Below are 19415 nucleotides of genomic sequence, written 5' to 3'. Positions count from 1 at the left end.
GGAAGGGTCTGCAGCCCCCACGGGTGGGCAAGGGGGGCTTGAAATAAAAACATCTGAGGCCGGCAAAACCTGCCATTTCCAGCAGCTTTCTCTGAAAAAGAAACCTGGAAACATCTGAACATCCACCCGCAGGGCAGCGGCTAAAGCCTGCATGGTTTGAAAGGAAAGTTAGGTCTGTGTTTGTGGCCAAGAATAGATCCCCAAGGCACAGTGTTAAATTTTTAAACAGCAAGTTACAAAGCAATACATGGAATCTGATCGCATTTATAAACCAAAGTGAAGCCAAACTATGCATCTTTCAAGAGCGCTAGGACCCATCTAGAACGTTTTGGAGGGAAGGTCATCAGACAAGCTTACAGTTACAACCTGGGACTGAGGATTGTGGAGACAGAGGCAAGTGCGAGAGGGTGGGGACTGACTCGTTTTCTATATTTTGCCCAGTAAGAAAGAGTTTACATATTACTTGGGTATTATAACGTGTAAAACATTATTCAAAATGTTTATTTTAAGTCTCCATCCAGTGGGTTGTAAGACGCACTGTTACTTACCTGTCACTAAGAAAGAAAACATCGCTGGTTAGACCAGGGCCCACTGATTGTCAGACACAGCCTGATGTCAGCGATGCTAACATGAGAAGAAAGGACGTTTTAGAACTGATGGGGTGCAGGGTGACCCTGGGTCTGACGCCCCTGCAGCCATGTGTTCATTCACTTGCTCACTGATGGGTGTCACCAACATCTCCGGTACACAGGGCTCTGGGGGATGCTGAGGGAGGCCCAGGACTGACTCACCTGTGGACCTGCCTCAGTGACTCCCCTCCTGCATGGAGGAGAGAAAATGAGAGGGTTTGTAGCTCACAAGGTTGGAGAAGGGGAAAATCCAGAGAGTGGAGCGTGCTGGGGACAGAGTTGTGGAGCTGAGAGGAGGCGATGGCCCTGGCAGCTTGGGGTGGGTGTCAGGGAGGACTTCCTGGTGGGGCTGCATTGGAAGGAAGCAGTAGGATTTTGACTTAGGGAAAAAGAGGGGCTGGCCTTCCGGGCAGCGAACTAGCCTGAGCTGACGCTGGGAGGTTGGACATCACAGGGTGTGGTGCGGAAGAAGTGGCGGTCTGTTTGGCTGGAGCCGGGGATGGGGGAAGAGAATGAGGAGGAGACCTGTAAGCTGGGAGCAGGAGATCCTCGGAACTGGGAGTCAGGGCAGGAGTGGGGTGGGGGGAGGGGAGGGGAGTGGTCGAGGTGTGAGAGGCTGGAAGCAGCTGCGGTGACACCGCTCCATTAGCTGGAGAACAGAGGAGGCAAGTGGGGTTGGGGAGCAGCTCTAAGTGGGGAGCAAAGGCCGGCTCAATCCAGCTCTAGTACTTTTCCAGCCGTGCGACTTGGCCAAGCTGAGGGATGCCCTCTGCCAGCTTCCACAGCTGCTGGTTTTCCTGACTGGATTGCTGGGGGGATTCAGGGTGGGGAAGGGAACTAACCAAATGCAGCCAGGTTCACTAAAGCACAGAGAGGTCACAGCCCTTGCTGAAGGTCACACAGCTAGCCTCAAGGCTGGTCAGGCTTGGGCTGCAGTCCCTACTGGCAGAAACAATGAGGGCTGCCCTGTCCAGTGGGAGGCTTGGCAGGCTGAACTACCCTCTCCCTTGGTCTCTCTCCTGATTTCTCACCCATGCTTCTGGCCCCCGTGACTTCTTTCTGTCCCTGTCTTTTTTCCTGCTCTGGATCTCTGGGGCTCCGTGTCTGTCTGTTCCCCCACCCCACCCCCATCCCCGTTTTCCTTCCTGCCCTCCACTCTCTGCATCTGTCTGTCTCCTCTCCTTCCTTCCCTCTCTCTTCCCTTTTTAGGTACAACCACTTTGACCGGGGCCCATCTGAACAACAGCAAGGAAGGCCAGCAGGACACGGACCCCTGGAGAACTGCCCGTAGCCCACTGGATACCTCCAAGTTCAAGTACCAGCTCCCAGTCTCCCCTCAGCCGTCCATGTACCGAGGAGACAGCCCCCGAGGCAGCTCCCTCGGGCAGGCCTCCCTGGAGGAGATCCGGCCTCCACCCCCGAAGGCTGTCAGCCGGGACTCTCCCCAGAGGAACTCACAGCCGGGGTCCCTGAAGAAGGAGAGCTACAGACCCTCCTCGAGGGAGAGCAGGGCCTCCTTCCGAGAGGGGGCTCAGCCGTGCCAGGGGCTGGAGGAAGACCCCAACTTGGGGGCACAGGGCCAGAGTAGCAGCAGTATTCCCAACAACATTCGTCACAAGTTTGGGAGCAACGTGGTGGACCAGCTGATCTCCGAAGAGCAGGTGTCAGAATGGGGCACAGGAGGCTAAGGGCGGCAGGAGAGTCATGCATGGAGACTGACAGTGAGGACCCCTAAGGAAGCTGCTCTTGAGTACAGAGTCCCTGTAACAATATCATCAGAAAGTAGTGTTTACTGAGCACTTGCTCTGTGCCAGCTCCTGTGCACTGTTTAGTCTTCACATCTAACTGTTCAATCTTCCCAGTGAGGGAGGTACTATAATTATCCTCATTTTACAGATTAGAAGCCCAAGGCTTAGCAGGCTTAAGTAAATTAACCAAACTTAAAGAGGATCCAAACTGGCTAGCAGATTCTGGAGCCTTGGCCCATAATGACTTTGCAGTTAGAAGTCTTGTGTTTGAATTAGATGCTTTTAACTCAAGTCTCCTAAAGGGGACAGGATTGACTGGGAATCAGAAGACTTGGGTTTGAATCCTGGCTCTGCCCCAGAATACTGAAAGACTTTGGATAAGTTACTTCTCCTCTCTGGGCTCTAGTCTCTACATCTCTAAAGTGAGGCAGTTAGACTAGATCAGGCTGGCAAATACACAGCATGCATTCCATAACTGTCCTAGCCTGCATTCATGGCAGACATCACTAATCGATTCTGGCACTTTTTCGTACTTGGTACATCATTCTAGGAACTCAATGCTGATCCACTGAAAGTTGAAATGAAACTTATCTGCCATTTCTGGTCAAATGGTCACCTGCTCTGGCATCTTGAGTCATATTTTCAAAGCCACCGTCTCAACCCTCATGGTGACTACATTGAGCAGCAGGCCGGGCAGGAGTCATTGTTTCCTTTTTTAACAGATGGTAAATCTGAGGCTCAGAGAGGTGATATGATCTGCCCAGGGTCACACTGAGCAAGCAGGAGAGCCAGGGTCACAAAGGCTATGGGCGGGACCCCTTTACATTTTGTCATCTTAAGGTGGGGATACTCCCCCCCTCCTCCCCACCAACCTGCTAGTCTGGGAGGTCACAATCCTAAATTCCCTGCCCCACTTGGAGGATCTTGTCCCAACTTAAGGTTGGCTGTATGGTCACTATCTCTCACTGCACCTCCTGGCTTTGGGAAGGTGCCATTTCTCTCTTTGGCCATCGTGGTCCTGGGCTTAATCAAGAGATCTGTTTTGTTTTTTTTTTTAATCCAGCTTTGACCCAAATCACAAGGTCATCAGGCCAGCAAATATCAGAACTGGAAGCTACTTCAAAGGCCACCCAGTTCTGCCCCCACCCTCATTTTATGAGTAGGGGAACTGAGACCCTGAGGCCCAAGCAAAGACTTGCCCAAATCAGCAGCTGGTATATAGCAGAGTTGGGACCCAAACCCAGGTTTAATGGCTCCTAGGCCTGAGCTCAACCACTCCGGGCCTCAGTTTCCCCATTGGTACAAGGAAGGAGCTGCCCCTGGTGAAATATAAGGAGCCACCTAGAGTTGACTTGTGTGATGCTTCCATTGTAGCAGGCAAGCCAGGGCTTTGTTCACCAGCTGTGTGATGGGCAAGTCCCTGCCCTGAGGCACAGTTTCCTTATTTATAAAATGTAGGAATAATATCATCTTATAAAGATGTCCCCTGGTGATGTTCTACAGTATGTACCCAATGTAGGGAGAAGCTTTCACGATCATTCTCATCCTTGATGCCCGAGGCCTATGTGGGAGGTGGGGTGGTGTGGGAGGGTGGAGGGACTTCAGCTATGCCAGCTCCCAGGCCTGGGAGTTGGTTGAAGGCTGCAGGCTAAGGGTGGGGTGAGGGTGGTGGAGGCAGGTTCAGAGGGAGGAGAAATTAGAGGGGAGATACGGGACTTGACTCTGCTTCTCTACCCCTTGTCTCTCCTCCCTCCCTCCCTCCCTACTCAGGCTCGAAGGGCCATTGGTGAAGACTTGGAGGGCCAGAAAAGGGCAAGCTCATGGCCCAGCAGGATCCAGAGGCCCGCCGAAATCATCTCCGTCTTTTCAGACTACTATGATCTGGGCTACAACATGCGGTCAAACTTGTTTCAAGGTCAGGCTGAAGGGCAAGGGTGGGGGCTGTGAACACCCATAGTCCCCAAGGCACTGGGCAAGGAAGGACTTGGACCCGCAAAGGAATCTAAGACCCCAGGATACATCTCCAGGGACACTCATTTCACGGCCACCAAGGGCCTCCTCTGTGCCAGGCTCTGTGCCGAGAGCTGGGAATGTCCAGTCCCCTGGCGAGTCTGTCCTCACTGTACAGATGGTCCCTCCCAGTTGGCAGTCAGCCCTTACTCTCCCTGTACCTCTGGTGTCTTAATCTGCCAAGAGGAGGCCGGGGCACCCCTGGTCTGGCCACCTTTGGCTACAGTGACAGTATCAGGCTTCCTGTGTTCAAAGGTCAGCTCAGCCGATGGGTGTGGCCTCGGGCAGGATCCTTAACCTCTGAGCCTCAGCCAATCTTCTTGGTACAATGGGGCTAACAACATGGCAGGACTCTATGGAGGAGCTTGGCCTGCAGCCCCCAGTGAGTCCTCTTTTTTTTTTTTTTGGCTGTGCCTTGAGGCTTGGGATCAAACCTGTGCTCCCTGCAATGGAATTCCACTGGATCGCCAGGGAATTCCCACAGTGAGTACTTAGTAGCTGACAGGCCAGCACTTTTCTTTCTCGGATCCCACTGGTGGCACCTCTGGGCCAAAGTGTGGGTCAGAGGCCCGGACATCTGCAATGTGTCCTGTGGGTCCCCCTCGGTCCTGTTTGTCAGGGGAGTGCTTCTAGCTCCATATCACAGGCAGATGGGAAACAATTTGCCCAGAGTAGTAGGAGGTGGATCTGAAGCTCAAATCCAGGTTTTTCTTCTGCCTCCAAAGTCCCAGAGTCTTTTCCCGGCACTGGATCACCTCCCGAGCTAGGACCCTGTTCCCAAGCGTTTAACCGATTGCTTGGATGCCGGTCCTCGGTCAGCAAGGGGTGGCTTCTCTGCGGCCCCACGTTCTAGTTTGACCTCATTGCAAAAGGTCAAGTCTTTCTGGCCCGCTTCTTTCCTCCATCCTTACTCCATGCCTTCTCCAGTGTCCCCAGGGCCTGTTAAACCTCCTACCTGGCTCAGATCCCCATCACCCGAGGAACCAGACAGCCACTGGAAGCCTTTCTGGGTTTTTCTTTGAGCTTGAAGAAGGGGTGGTGCTTGGGGAGAGACGAGAGAATACAGCTCAGATTGTCCTGTTCTGGGCCTCAGGAGTCGGCCTTCCACTTGTCTTTAACAATGATCACTCAGTATTTCTTACGTAGGCCTTTATATGGTGACGTCTACATACATTTAAAAGAATGATATAGAAAGCGTCTGTGTACCCCTCACCCAGCCTGAGAAGCACAGCTGTGTCAAGGGGGCAAACCCTTGGAACCAGTGCAAACCAGCTTGCTCCAGCTTCTAAGAGTCGATTGTTAAATTTTACTGAACTGTTGGCATCATGAGAGATCTTAAAATTGACCGTGGTCGTGCAATGGACCTTTGAACAACGGGGGAGTCAGGGGTGCCACTTATCCCCGCCTCCACTGCCCCACAGTCAAAAATCCAAGTACTGATATCTTTGACTCAAAAACAAAAGAACTGATAAATGACTCATCCAAGGCCAGGAAGCTGAGATAGTTTGGATAGAATCAGGACTCAAACCCTAGTTCTTTTGATCTCATGTATTGTGACTTCCTACCAAACACAAACTTTCCCCATGCCTAGTTAATTTTTAAAGATCTGTAAAAGGAAAATACAGGTACTATATTTATTGAAAAAAAATACACACATAGGTGGACCCGAGCAGTTCAAACCCATGTGGTTCAAGGGTCAACTGCATTGACACTCCACAAATTGGCGAGTGCTACAAATTAGGGCGTTGCTTTCTGCACCCAACTGCCAGTGTGCCTCACCCATGTGTCCCCCTCCGTTTCCATCCGCCCAGGCTGATCTTGGCATTTGCTGCTCCGGGTTGGGGAGGCACTTGTGGCTAGACAGGAGTGAGGGAGGGGAAATCAGAGAGGAAACGGGCTAGGTGGGGAAGGCCACAGGAAGGTCTTAAGCAGAGAAGGGCATTGTTTGACTTAGGTTAAAGGATCACTACTGTTGATATGCTGAGAAGAAAAGTAAGGGAGCTGGGCAGAAACAGGGAAACCAGTGAGGAGGTGATTGCAAAAATCCAGGTGGGGTTAATGATGGAGGCTTGGTCTCGAGAGCAGGGTTGGTGCGTTGCACGACTCTAGTGGATACTATTGTGCAATATGGTGGCACAGGGAGATAATGGTAAAGGTGACCTGATGCAGGAGGAGTCTGGCTATGTGTGTAAGGCAGAGCAAACAGAATGGGCTAATCAGTGGATTTGGGGTGTGTGAGAGAGGAATTAAGGTTGATGTCAAGGTTTTTCTTTTTTTTCATTAATTAATTAACATATTTTTTTGGCTGCGTTGGGTCTTCGTTGCTGCGCATGGGCTTTCTCTAGTTGCGGCGAGTGGGGGCTACTTTTCCTTGTGGTGCGTGGGCTTCTCATTGTGGAGCATGGGCTCTAGGCGCGTGGGCTTCAGTAGTTGCTGCACGCGGGCTCCATAGTTGTGGCTCGCGGGCTCTAGAGCGCAGGCTCAGTAGTTGTGGTGCACAGGCTTAGTTGCTCCGCGGCATGTGGGATCTTCCCAGACCAGGGCTCGAACCCGTGTCCCCTGCATTGGTGGGCGGATTCTTAACCACTGTGCCACCGGGGAAGTCCAGATGTCAAGGTTTTTGACCTGAGCAACTGAAAGGATGGAATTGTTATTTACTGAGATAGAGAAGGTTCCAGGAGGAGTGGGTTGAAGAAATCCTATGCCATGCTGAGTCATAAAGATAATCTTTTACATAGTCTTCTAAAATATTTAGTTTTGCTTTTCACATTTAAGTCTTTAATCCATCTGGAGTTGATTTCTCTTTTCAGTGTGAAGCAGGGATTCATTGTTAATTCCTCCTTTATGTGGATTAGCAATTGTCTCAGTACCTTCTATTGAATAATCTCATCTTTCCCCACAGTGACCTGCAGTGGTACCGCTGGTATCCATCAAGTTTCCCTATGTGCATGGATCAGTTTCCAGGCTCTCTATTCTGCCCACTGGTTTAATATTACACTTTTAATTATCAAGGTATTATAAGTAGTCTGATATCTGGTTGGGCTGTCCCCACTCCCCACCCCTCCATCACCAGCAGCAGGAGCAGCTAATGTCTTAGCTATTCTAGGTTCTTTGCTCTTCCATATAAATTCTAGAATCAGCTTGTCAATTTCCATGAAAAACCCTGTTGGTATTTTGATTGGAAGAACATTGAACCTGTAGCTCAATTTAGGGGCAGCTGTCAGCTTTATGATAATAAATTTTCCAATCCATGAGTATGGTCTACATCTCCATTAATTTAAATCTTCCTTCAATATCCGTCAATAACATTTTGTAATTTTTTTCTATAAAGATCATGCAGCTTTTTGTTAGACTTGTTTTGAAGAGTCTCTTATTTATCTATTTTTTTTGCTGCTTATTGCAAATAGTATCTTTTTAAAAATCACATTTTCTAACTTTGCTGCTTGTATACATGGAGGCAATTTTAATTTTTGTTCTTTAATCTTATATCCAGAAGCCTGACTCAGCTCACCTATTAATTCCAATAATTTGTTTGTAGATTCTTTGGAACTATTTTTAAATAATAATAATGGCTACATTTATGCATCGCATGTAACATTGACCAAGCCCTGCTCTAAGTACTTCATGTACATTTTAATTCTCACAAGAATCTTATACAGTGAATGCTATAGTGCTATAATTCCCGCCCCCCTTTTTTTTTTAAAGAAAGAAGAAATGAGGCATGGAAAGGTTAAATAACTTGCTTAAGGGCACACAGCTAGGAATAGTCAGAGTTGGGATTGGGATTTGAACTCTGGCAGTCTGGGGCCAGAGTTCACATTATTACCAGGAGGCATTTTTTTTTTTAATAAATTTATTTATTTTGGGGTGTGTTGGGTCTTTGTTGCTGCACGCAGGCTTTCTCTAGTTGTGGCGAGCAGGAGCTTCTCTTGTTGCAGAGCACGGGCTCTAGGCGCGTGGGCTTCAGTAGTTGTGGCGCGCAGGCTCAGTAGTTGTGGCGCACGGGCTTTGTTGCTCCGCGGCATGTGGGATCTTCCCGGACAAGGGATCGAGCCCATGTGCCCTGCATTGGCAGGCAGAGTCTTAACCACTGCCCCACCAGGGAAGCCCACCAGGAGGCTTTTCGCCACCTTTATACCATCTGTTCTGGTTGGCTTGTCAAGGACAATGGTGCAAATAAGCAGGGGAAGCAGGCATCCTCCTCTCCAATTTTTTTTTTTTTTTTGCATGCGGGATCTTATTTCCACACTAAGAGTCTTAAACACTGGACCACCAGGGAAGTACGATAGAATACTTTTTTTTTGGTCCAAGCCATGCAGCATGCAGGATCTTAGTTGCCCAACCAGAGATCAAACCTGGGCCCCCTGCATTGGAATCACAGAGTCTTAACCACTGGACCACCGGGGAAGTCCTTCTCTCCTTCTTGATTCTAACATTTTACCAATAAATGTAACATTTTAAAAAGAATTTGAAGACACCTTTTATCAGATTGAGGGTCCCCTTTATTCCTAGTTACCACTTTAGTTTTGAAAAAAATCATGAATGAGTGTTGAGTTGTATTAACTATTCATATAGCTGTTATTTAGATGGTCATATGATTTTTCCTTTGATCTGTTGATGTGGTAAATTATAGTAACTGATTTTTAAATATTAAACCAAACTTGTATTCCTGCATTTAAACCAGTGTAGATGCATTATCTTTTTTAATTGTGAAAACTGCCATGGAGAAGAGTGTATAAAACCTATGTGTGCAGTATAAAGAATAATAATAAATAGCTATGTGCCACCTCCCAGGTCAACAGAGGGTGTTACAGGGACCTCGGAAGCCTCTCCTGTATTTCTCCCAGCTGTGTCACCTGACTTTTGTTTGACCCTTGTTAATGATCCCTTTGCTTTTCTTTATAGTGTCAGACCTCTCTGGGCAGGTGACCTTTGAGAACAGACCAGAAGGATGGGGGCTCAGCCTGTGGCTTGCTGGGGAAGAGTAGTCGGGCACAAGTACCATGTTGAGGATGTAGGCTCTTCCTGGCCTTTTTATTGGGAACCACTGTAGGATTTTGTACCGAGGAGTGACTTATGTTTCCAACGATCCATCTGGCTGTTGTGTCGAGACAGGACAAAACTGCCAGTGGGGCAGGAGTAGAAGCAGGAGGACCATTGAGGAGGATCAGATCAAGGGTAGGATTGAAAATGGCTCCAGGGCTTCCCTGGTGGCGCAGTGGTTAAGACTCCGCCTGCCAATGCAGGGGACACAGGTTCGAGCCCTGGTCTGGGAAGATCCCACATGCCGCGGAGCAACTAAGCCTGTGCACCACAACTACTGAGCTTGCGCTCTAGAAACCCCTGAACCACAACTACCGAGCCCGCGTGCCGCAACTACTGAAGCCCTCACGCCTAGAGCCCGTGCTCCGCAACAAGAGAAGCCACCGCAATGAGAAGCCTGCGCACTGCAATGAAGAGTAGCCCCCACTCGCTGCAACTAGAGAAAGCCTGCGTGCAGCAACAAAGACCCACCACAGCCAAAAACAAATAAAATTAAAAAAAAAAAAAGTTAGAAAAAAAAAAAAAGCCAGGAAAAAAAAAAAGAAAAGAAAATGGCTCCAGGCTGGTCTTCTCTCCACTAGCCCACAGCTGGTCCATGGAAACAGTTGTACATCCTTGCACTTGAGGAAGTATGCCTGGCCCTGGTGCTCTCTCTGTCCCACTCTCTCAGGCCAATGCCTCTTGTTCCAAGCCTTGGTGTCCCCCAAACTCTCGAGCTATGTATCAAGCTCCCCAAGTGACCCCACTGAAGGAGTCTGATTCACAGCTCACTTTAATATCTGATCTCTACCATCCTTAGGGCTTCAGTCCAAGTTTTTAACTTAACATTCTGTTATGTAAGCATTTAAAGCCATAAATACGAAACACCATAAAAATTGCTTTAAAAAAAGGGGATTTCTTTCTTGATAGCATCATCATTAGAGAACACGACCTGTAATGATTTCAGTCCTTTGAAATTGTGGAGCTTTATAACCCAGCAGATGGTCAATTTTTACAGATAGATAATCAATATGCATTTGAAAATTATCTCTTGAGTTCGGGATTCTGTATTTGTCCAATAGAGCAAGCTTGCTAATTACTTCTATACGAATCTCTTAGTTCCTTGTTAATATTCTTTGCTTGATCTATTAATTACTAAAAGATGTACCTTTAAGTCTTTCCCTATGATAGCAGACTTGTCAATTTCTCTGTCAATTTTGCTTTGCCTATTTTAAGATTATTCCAGTGCAGCTAGTTTAGAATTATTATATCACCTGAATGAACTGGAGTTGTTTTTATTTCTTATAGTGCTTTTGCTTTACAGTCTATTTTGTCCGATATTAGTATAGTATGACCAGATTGCTTTGATTTGTATTTTTGTGGTATTAATCTTTTTCTGTATTTCCATGTTTATCCTTTGTGTCCTTTTGCTTTAAATATGCTTTAAATAATATATATCTGGAAAATATTTTCTGTAGCCTGAGAATCTGTTTTTTAATCAGTTGGCCTACTCCATTTATATTTATTTTAATTACTGATATATTCGGATTTATTTTTATGATCTTATTTTGTATCTTCCATTTGTCCTAATTTTTCTATGCTGCTTTCTTTCTCCTTCCCTTGTTTTGGATTTGAGTGAGCTTCCCTTTTTCCCCAATCCAATTTTTGTCCTTACTTTTCCTATTCTGTCAGTGGTTATCTTTGACTTTTTTTTTTTTTGGCCACGCCATGTGGCTTGCAGGATCTTAGTTCCCCAACCATGGAAGCGTGGAGTCCTAACCACTGGACTGCCAGGGAATTCCCTATCTTTGACATTTTTACATGCATAGTTAGCAAATTCTAAAGTTAATCAAGGTATTTCAGCTTTTCTGAACAATATAAGGATGTTAGCTTCACATTTATTCTCTCCACCCCCCATATCAGCTGACATGTTATTATTTTACTGGGTTTTTTTTTACTATACATAAGCAAAGTAGTTTAAACTGTGGATTCTGGAGCCACAGGTCCGGGTTTGAGTCCTCCATCTTTCACTTACCAGCTGTGTCACTTTAGACAAGTGATTTAGCCTTTCTGTGCTTCAGTGACTTCAACAGCAAGATGGGGGTAATAATCACCCCCATCTTCTTAGGGTTGATTCAGTGAGTAAGTTCTGTAAAGTTTCGAATGAAAACTGTGCTTAGCATATGTTAAATCTTCAAACATTCTTATCTATCGCAGTCATTATTTTACCCCATATATTCAACATTGGTACTGTTATCATAATTGATGTGTATTTAGATTTATTCAAGGTTTCCACTTTCTTTGCCTACTATTCCTTCTTTTATCTCACATTTTCCTTCTGGGATTATTTTTTTCTTTCTGAAGTATGTTGTTTAGAAGATATTTGGGGTGAGATTCTGTTGTTGGTAAATTTTAAGCTCAGAAAAGTTTTATTTCATCCTATTCTTGGAAGACAGTTATTGTAAACAGTTCTAGATTGTTGATTTCTTTTTGTAAGCACTTTGATGATGTTAATTCATTTCCTTCTGGCTTTGATGGTTAATCAAACTCATTGTTATCCTTTGTAACTAGTCTGTCTTTTCTCTATGGCTACTTCTAAGATTTCTTTGTCTCTGGTGTTCTAAGTTTTACTTGGTTGTACCTAGGTAAGGAATTCTTTTCACTTACACTCACTGGGGAATTTTTATTCTTGAATCTAAGGATTCATATATTTCATCAATTCTGGAAAAATTCCAGCCACTAGCTTTCCAAATATTGCCCGTCCCTGTTTTCTCCACTCTCTCCTTCAGAACTACAGTTAGACATATGTTAGGCCTTCTCATTTAATCTTCATTTAACAGCTTTTTCATATTTTCCACATCATTATTTCCCCACTCTGTGCTGCATTCTAGTTAATTTCTTTAGATGTATCTACCAGTTTACCATTTTTTCTCAGCTGTATCTAATCAGCTCTTTTACCTGTTCATTGAATTTGTTTTTAAACATTATCATGTCAATTTTCAAACTTAGAGAGAAGAGTTTAATAAATACATGGTGCACTTATCATACAGCTTCAACAATTATCAATATATGACTAATCTTGTTTCATCTTTTTTCCCACCCACCCATTCATTCCCACCCCAGTTTATTTTGAAGCAAATCCGAGGCCTCTTACCATCCATTACCTTTCAACTATTATGTTTCATTTCTGAAATTCCATTTGCTTCTTTTACTAATCTGTCTCTTCTTTCTGGGTAGTTTCTTATTCTTTTCTCATACTTTTATTTATTTATTTAATTAAAATTAATTTTTATTGGAGTATAGTTGCTTTACAATATTGTGTTAATTTTTTTATTGGCGTATAGTTGCTTTACAATGTTGTGTTAGTTTCTTATTCTTTGCTTATACTTTTATTCTCTTTTTCACAACTTCACACATTAAATGATACTTATTTTATATTCTGTAACGGATCATTCAAATCCTTGTTATCTTTTGGAATTTGGTCCTCTGTTTGATGATTTTTCTGACTTTTGATCATGGTAACTTATTTTCTTGTGTGCGTGTTTTAACTTTACACACAGACATAAACATTTTCTGAAAATACAGGTATCAATTGCCACATGCCAGCTGCTCCAATGAATGTAATCTTCCCAATCTTGTGAGAACATTTTATTCCTTTGAATAGATTAAGAGACCAAAGCTCTGAGACGTTAAAATCTTGTCTGAGGCCACACTGTTCATAAATGATGGAGCTGGCATTTGAGCCTAGGCCGGCCTCCCCTTGCCTAACTCTCCCCACACCCCACCCTTCCACAATCCACCATCCATAGGGGAAACTGACATATGAACCCTGGAGTACCTGAATTCTGTTGACTTGGGGCTTCTGGGGATTTCTTCATGGGGTTCCACAGGGGCCCCACAGGAGATGAAGAGCCTGATGAAGGCCTCCTACACCCCTGAGGTGATTGAGAAATCAATGAGGGACTTAGAGCACTGGCATGGCAGGAAGACAGATGATCTGGGTAGGTGGGGAGCTGGGGGCGTGGGAGGGGGGCACTCCCTGGGCAGGGTGTGTTGGCCCCAAGGTCCAGAGAGAAACCACAACAGCAGCTAGAACTCTGGGGTGGGTCCAGAAGACATATGGTTTACCACTGGGGCCTGGACACTCCAGAGGTCCTCTGGGTGATTTGTGCTGGTTCCTTCCCTGCTCTCTGCAGGACGGTGGCACCAGAAGAATGCGGTGAACATGAACTTGCAGAAAGCACTGGATGAGAAAGAAAAGAGCAAAAGCAAGAACTCGAAGTTCTAGATACAACCCAGAAGAGGTGCTCTCCACTCAGAGAAAGTGCTAATAAAGAAAGGCACACATCTGAACCTTCGCCTCTGCTTGGCGCCGCTCTTCAGGCTGGGGGAGGGGGCAATGTGCAGTGCTGGAGAGACCTACTGAGGAAGGATAGACGCTCTAAGGACCCAAACTACCCCCTAGCTCTCCCTCCTGGGGACACACACACACACACACACACACACACCTTTCCCCCGTAATCCCAGGAAAGGATGTGAGACCTGAGTAGAACTTGGCTCAAGCCCAGGGTGCCTTGCCCTGTGTGGAGGGCTCCTATAGTGGACACTGCTGGATCTTAACCCTGCATGACCTCCCTCGCAGAACCCCAATCACTTCCAGACATCCATTCCTTCCCCAAGACCCAGTGGACTTCAGAAGAACTAGCCACGCCCCCTCCAATCCAGGAGTAGTTTTGATTGGTCTCAGGGAATTCTAACCCTTCCCCCTACACACAAAGTGATTGGTTCAGAAAGGGGCATATGACGCAGCTTGGACCAGTAAGATGCAAGGAAAGGCGCGCGCGTATGAAGCGTTCTGGGGAACTCTTTTCTCTACCGGGAAAGCTTGGGAGCCTGCCCTGCGCCTGCTGTAGTGAGTGAAGAACCGTGCAGTGCAGACTGCTCCTGGCAGACACCCTGTGACTGGAGGAACTGCAGACACTGCAGCACAATCTGGGTCCCCCGTGACCTCACTGAACTGCTCCACCCTCCTGGCCAGAAGCGCCCACCACCGCCCACCCTGGACTTCTTATAATGTGCACCTGGGCGTCTTCCTACTGTTTAAGACAAACTTACCTTGAACCGCTAAGGGCCCCTGGTAACAACAGGGGAGGGATCTGGGAATTGGGGCCCCAAGGAAGAATCCCCCAGAGAAGGGGTTCCAGGTTAGACAGTCATGCCTACCATCTGATCCTGAAGCTTATTACCTGGTGGGTCTCCAAGCCACAGCACACCCCACCCCCGGATCACCGACTTGCACTCTCAGAACATGCTCTGTTTGTGGGTTATTTACCATTTGCTGTGTTCCAAACCAACCCAAAACCTAGTAGCTTAAAATGAGCATAATCATTTACCTACTTATGATTGTGCAATTTGAGCAGGGCTCAGTGGGTATGGCTCATTTCTGCCCCACGTGGCACCTGCTGTGAAGATGGCTGCTTTTCTCACATGCCTGGTGCCTCAGCTTGGGGCTGGTTGGACATCACTTTGTCTTCGTCGGGTCTCGCCTCTCCTCGTGGCTAGCTTGGACTTCTTCCTGGCATGGTGACTGCGTTCTAAGAAGGAGCTTCTCAAGGAGACAAGACTCAATGTGTAAGACCTTATCATGTCTTAACACTGGCTTGTTAAGTTCCCTGTGGTCAAAGAGACACAGGGTCAAACCGGGCTCATGGTGGGAGGTGGTTGCACAGAGCATTCCTATCAGCAGGAGTGGTTCACTGGGGACTCACCACACTAACAGTCCGCCACAGCGACCATCGTTCTCCGGAAAAATCAAAAGCACATCTCTGCCAGAAAAAAGGGGGACTGCCCCTCCTCCCACAAAAGGGAATGACTTCTTTAAGGTAGGATTGGAGCAGGATGCAGTACAGGGAGATGAATTTGGCTTGATTTAATATTTATTGAGTACCTAACTGTGTAAAGCATTGAGTTCAGCTCCACTTCTTTTTTTAAAAAATTTATTTATATTTAATTTATTTATTTTTGGCTGCGTTGGGTTTTCGTAGCTGCGCGCGGGCTTTCTCTAGTTGCTGCTAGCGGGGGAGCTACTCTTTGCTGCGGTGCGTGGGCTTCTCATTGTGGTGGCTTCTCTTGTTGTGGAGCACGGGCTCTAGGTGCATGGGTTTCAGTAGTTGTGGCTCGCAAGCTCTACAGCGCAGGCTTAGTAGTTGTGGCACACAGGCTTAGTTGCTTCGTAGCATGTAAAATCTTCCCGGACCAGGGATCAAAGCTGTGTCCCCTGCATTGGCAGGCAGATTCCTAACCATTGTGCCGCCAGGGAAGTCCCTCAGCTCCACTTCTTAATATTGAGTACCTGATTTCTGCAAGACACTGTTCTTGTGCTAGAAAAACCAGACTTCATCTTTATTTATTTATTTATTTATTTTAAAAATATTTATTTGGTTGCATTGGGTGTTAGTTGCGGCAGGTGGGCTCCTTAGTTGTGGCTCACCGGCTCCTTAGTTGTGGCACACGGGCTCCCTAGTTGTGACATGCAAACTCTTAGCTGCGGCATGCACGTGGGATCTAGTTCCCTGACCAGGGATCGAACCTGGGCTCCCTGCATTGGGAGCGTGGAGTCTTATACACTGCGCCACCAGGGAAGTCCCGTCTTTATTGAGTAGCTATTATTTACTCATCATATGTGGCAACTGAAATAAAAATGAGCCATCTAGAGAATTGTTGCTAAAGCAGACCCCACCCTGTTCTGATGTAGAAATTATAATATGCCAGATGCATACAATTATGTGTCAAATGCTTTACATGCACAGCCTTATTTCATCCTTATGCCAGTCCTCAAAGCTATTATCATCCTCTTCATGAAGATGAGGAAACTGGGGCTTGGAGCAGCCAAGGAAATTGCCCTGGGTTTTACCAACAGGAAGCTGGGACGGAAAGTCCAGGAATTTCTGACCAAAGTCATTTTCTGATCTACCAGGAAATCATACTGTCATGTCAACAAATAGGTACTGAGTGCCACAAACACTTGGCCCTATTAGCCACCGTGGGGGACAGTGGTATGAATTCAATACAGTCCTTGTCCTTAAGGACTTCACAGTCTGCAGAGAACTGATGTGGAAGGAGCTGACCTCAAGGCTCATCCACCCATCCGACGAACATGTACTGTGCATCTACCCTCTGTCCAGCCCTGACCAATGAACCAGGAGTTCAGAGATGGTTAAGACATGGCACCTGTTCTCAAGGAGTCCAGAGTCTGCTGGGGAGAGAGATGAGTCATTAGATACTCAGAAGTTTTACACATGCAGTGAGAAGTTCGTACGGGGCCAGTGGAAGCACAGAGGTGATGCTGAGATGGGAGGGAGGGCTGGGGGTCATAGAAGACCTCATAGAGGAGGAAGCTCTGGAGATGAATCTTGGGCCATGAGTAGGTACGTTTAGGTGGCCTGGAAGAGGTACAGCATTCCAGACAGAAGGCGCTGTGTGAGCACAAACCTAGCGTGGCGGAGCTGCAAGAGGCTTGTTAAACTTGGAGGGTAGGGCTCCAAGGTGGGGCACAGAGGTCAGGTGGGAAAGGTTCACAGAAAGAGAAACTATACCTGGATGGGGCTGTGTTTTGGATGTGAGACCCAGCCCTCCCTCCAGGAACTGAGAACTGGATGGAACACAAAGAGTTAATAATGACAGAAGAAACCACGCAGCCGAGTTGAAAAGATGCTCAATATCCCCAATAATCAGAGAGATTATTATGCAAATTAAAACAATAAATTCATCGGGTTGGCAAACATTAAAATGCAAGTGTAGGTGAGGAGAGAAATGAGAACTCTCATACACTATGAATCATGGAGTACAGAACAGCAAGGAAGAATTTAGCAACGCTGAAATTAAATTTTACAAGCTAGCACTTCCACTGCTGCATAGCCTAGAGAAACTCTGAAACATGCACACAAGGAACCTCACGCAAAGATAGTCATTGCAGCGTTCTTTGCAACAGCAAAACAACACACACATCTGTTAGGAGAAGAATGGACAAGGGGAGTAATTTATGAGTGGAAAGGGCCGAACCACATCTACATACACCAGCATGGAAGGATCTCCCAATATATCATGGTGGGTGGAAATGACAGTCTGCAGAATGAGCCCTACCGTATGAAACGTGCCATTTAAGTAACCTTCAAAAAGCATACACCCAACCTCTCCATCACTCATCAGAGTATGGAAGGTGGGTTGGAAGGACACTGCAGAAATTCAACTTCACATTATATTTAGTTTAGCCCTTTTCAGACACAGCTTTGCTTCCTATAACTGCACGAGAGAGCTGGCAAAATGCCCTCCAAGAGAACTCAGATGCTAGAAAGAGCGACCGAGTAACAGAATGTGGGGGAGCTGATTTTAAGTTAAACGAGCAATTTCAATTTGGACAAAATGAACAAATGTGGTACGTTTTATGACTTTGCCTCAGTTAAAGATTTTCTCTCTGGACATTAAGAGAAGCCTTTTTAATTAAACATTGAATATTTTGGAGAGAGAGAAGCTGTAATCTTGGCAAAATAAAACATGCATAGATTTTAAAACTTAAATAAGACCTTTATTTCGCTGGTGCTGTTTCCAGCAGCATTCCTTGTTCTTTGTGTTCCTGAGGTCACTGGATGGTAGAATTCATGGTGATTCTTAAATTTCAAGGAGGTACAGGGACCAGGTTTTAAGCAGCATTAACACATATAGTGGAAAAGTTATTCATCCTTCAGTTCATGCAGGGCCTCATTTACTCATAGTGATTCAGATCTGTCTTCATATTTTCTTTTCTTTCTTTTTATTTTTGCTGCGTTGGGTCTTCGTTGCTGTGCACAGGCTTTCTCTAGTTGCCTTGAGCGGGGTTTACTCTTCGTTGCAGTGCGCGGGTTTCTCATTGTGGTGGCTTCTCTTGTTGCGGAGCACAGGCTCTAGGTATGTGGGCTTCAGTAGTTGTGGCACGTGAGCTCAGTAGTTGTGGCACATGGGCTTAGTTCCTCCGCGGCATGTGGGATCTTCCCGGACCAGGCGTTGAACCCGTGTCCCCCGGCATTGGCAGGCAGATTCTTAACCATGGCACCACTAGGGAATCCCGGAAGTTGCTTTTATAGGTTCCTCTCTCAGGTGGTACTTGGATATCATAGAAAATGTGAAGTCGGATCTGGAACTTCCCTGGTGGAGCAGTGGTTAAGAATCTGCCTGCCAATGCAGGGGACACAGGTTCAAGCCCTGGTCCGGGAAGATCCCACGTGCTGTGGAGCAACAAAGCCCGTGCACCACAACTACTGAGCCTGCACTCTAGAGCCCACGAGCCACAACTACTGAGCCCACGCACCACAACTACTGAAGCCTGCGTGCCTTAGAGCCTGTGCGCCACAACTATTGAGCCCACATACTGCAACTACTGAAGCCCACATGCTCTAGGGCCTGTGTGCCGCAACTATGGAGCCCATATACTGCAATTACTGCAGCCCTTGTGCTCCAGGGCCTACACACTGCAACTACTTAAGCCTGTGTGCCTAGAGCCTGTGCTCCACAACAAGCCACCGCAATGAGAAGCCCATGCACCACAACAAAGAGTAGCCCCCACTCGCCAAAACTAGAGAAAAGTCTGTGCGCAACAAAGACCCAACGCGGCCAAAAAAAAAATAAGAAAAAAAAGCAACTTCTATTGTTCTCAGGTGACCTGCTTTACCTGGCAGTTATCCTGGTCCAGCTTGCCCCCTGGTGGCAGTGTCTCTAAATTGCAGGCAAAGTAGTTAGGTCTTAGAGATCCAGGACGTACATGCTAAGGAGGGGGCCCAGAGACCATTTAGTTACATCTTTCTAACCATGCCTTTCCTGCTCCCCACTCATATCTCCATTTTACAGATGAGGAAACTAAAGCCCAATTGAGTGAATTTATGTTGAATTTGGAAGTGAACAGTCCACGTGGTCAGCTTTGCAAATCCAATCTGTCAGTGATGGTCCAGTGTGGCTGGCAGAGACTTTCCCCCTT

The 19415-nt window shown here is 46.7% G+C and overlaps 1 protein-coding gene across 1 annotated transcript; it reads left to right on the top strand.

Moving 5' to 3' along the window:
- Positions 1-1099: 1099 nt before the first annotated feature.
- On the top strand, positions 1100-15580 carry CIMIP4 (ciliary microtubule inner protein 4). The gene is given in 5 exon segments (XM_082350382.1): positions 1100-1742; positions 1744-2290; positions 4148-4292; positions 13300-13410; positions 13606-15580. Coding segments are annotated over 5 exon segments (975 nt in total). The 5' UTR covers positions 1100-1662; the 3' UTR covers positions 13698-15580.
- Positions 15581-19415: the final 3835 nt, after the last annotated feature.

This window comes from Balaenoptera borealis (genome assembly GCF_965194805.1).
Source record: "Balaenoptera borealis genome assembly, chromosome: 13".
Classification (NCBI taxonomy): Eukaryota; Metazoa; Chordata; class Mammalia; order Artiodactyla; family Balaenopteridae; genus Balaenoptera; species Balaenoptera borealis.
The sequence above is the reverse complement of the archived record's forward strand: the minus strand, read 5'-3'. Positions and strand labels throughout refer to the sequence as shown.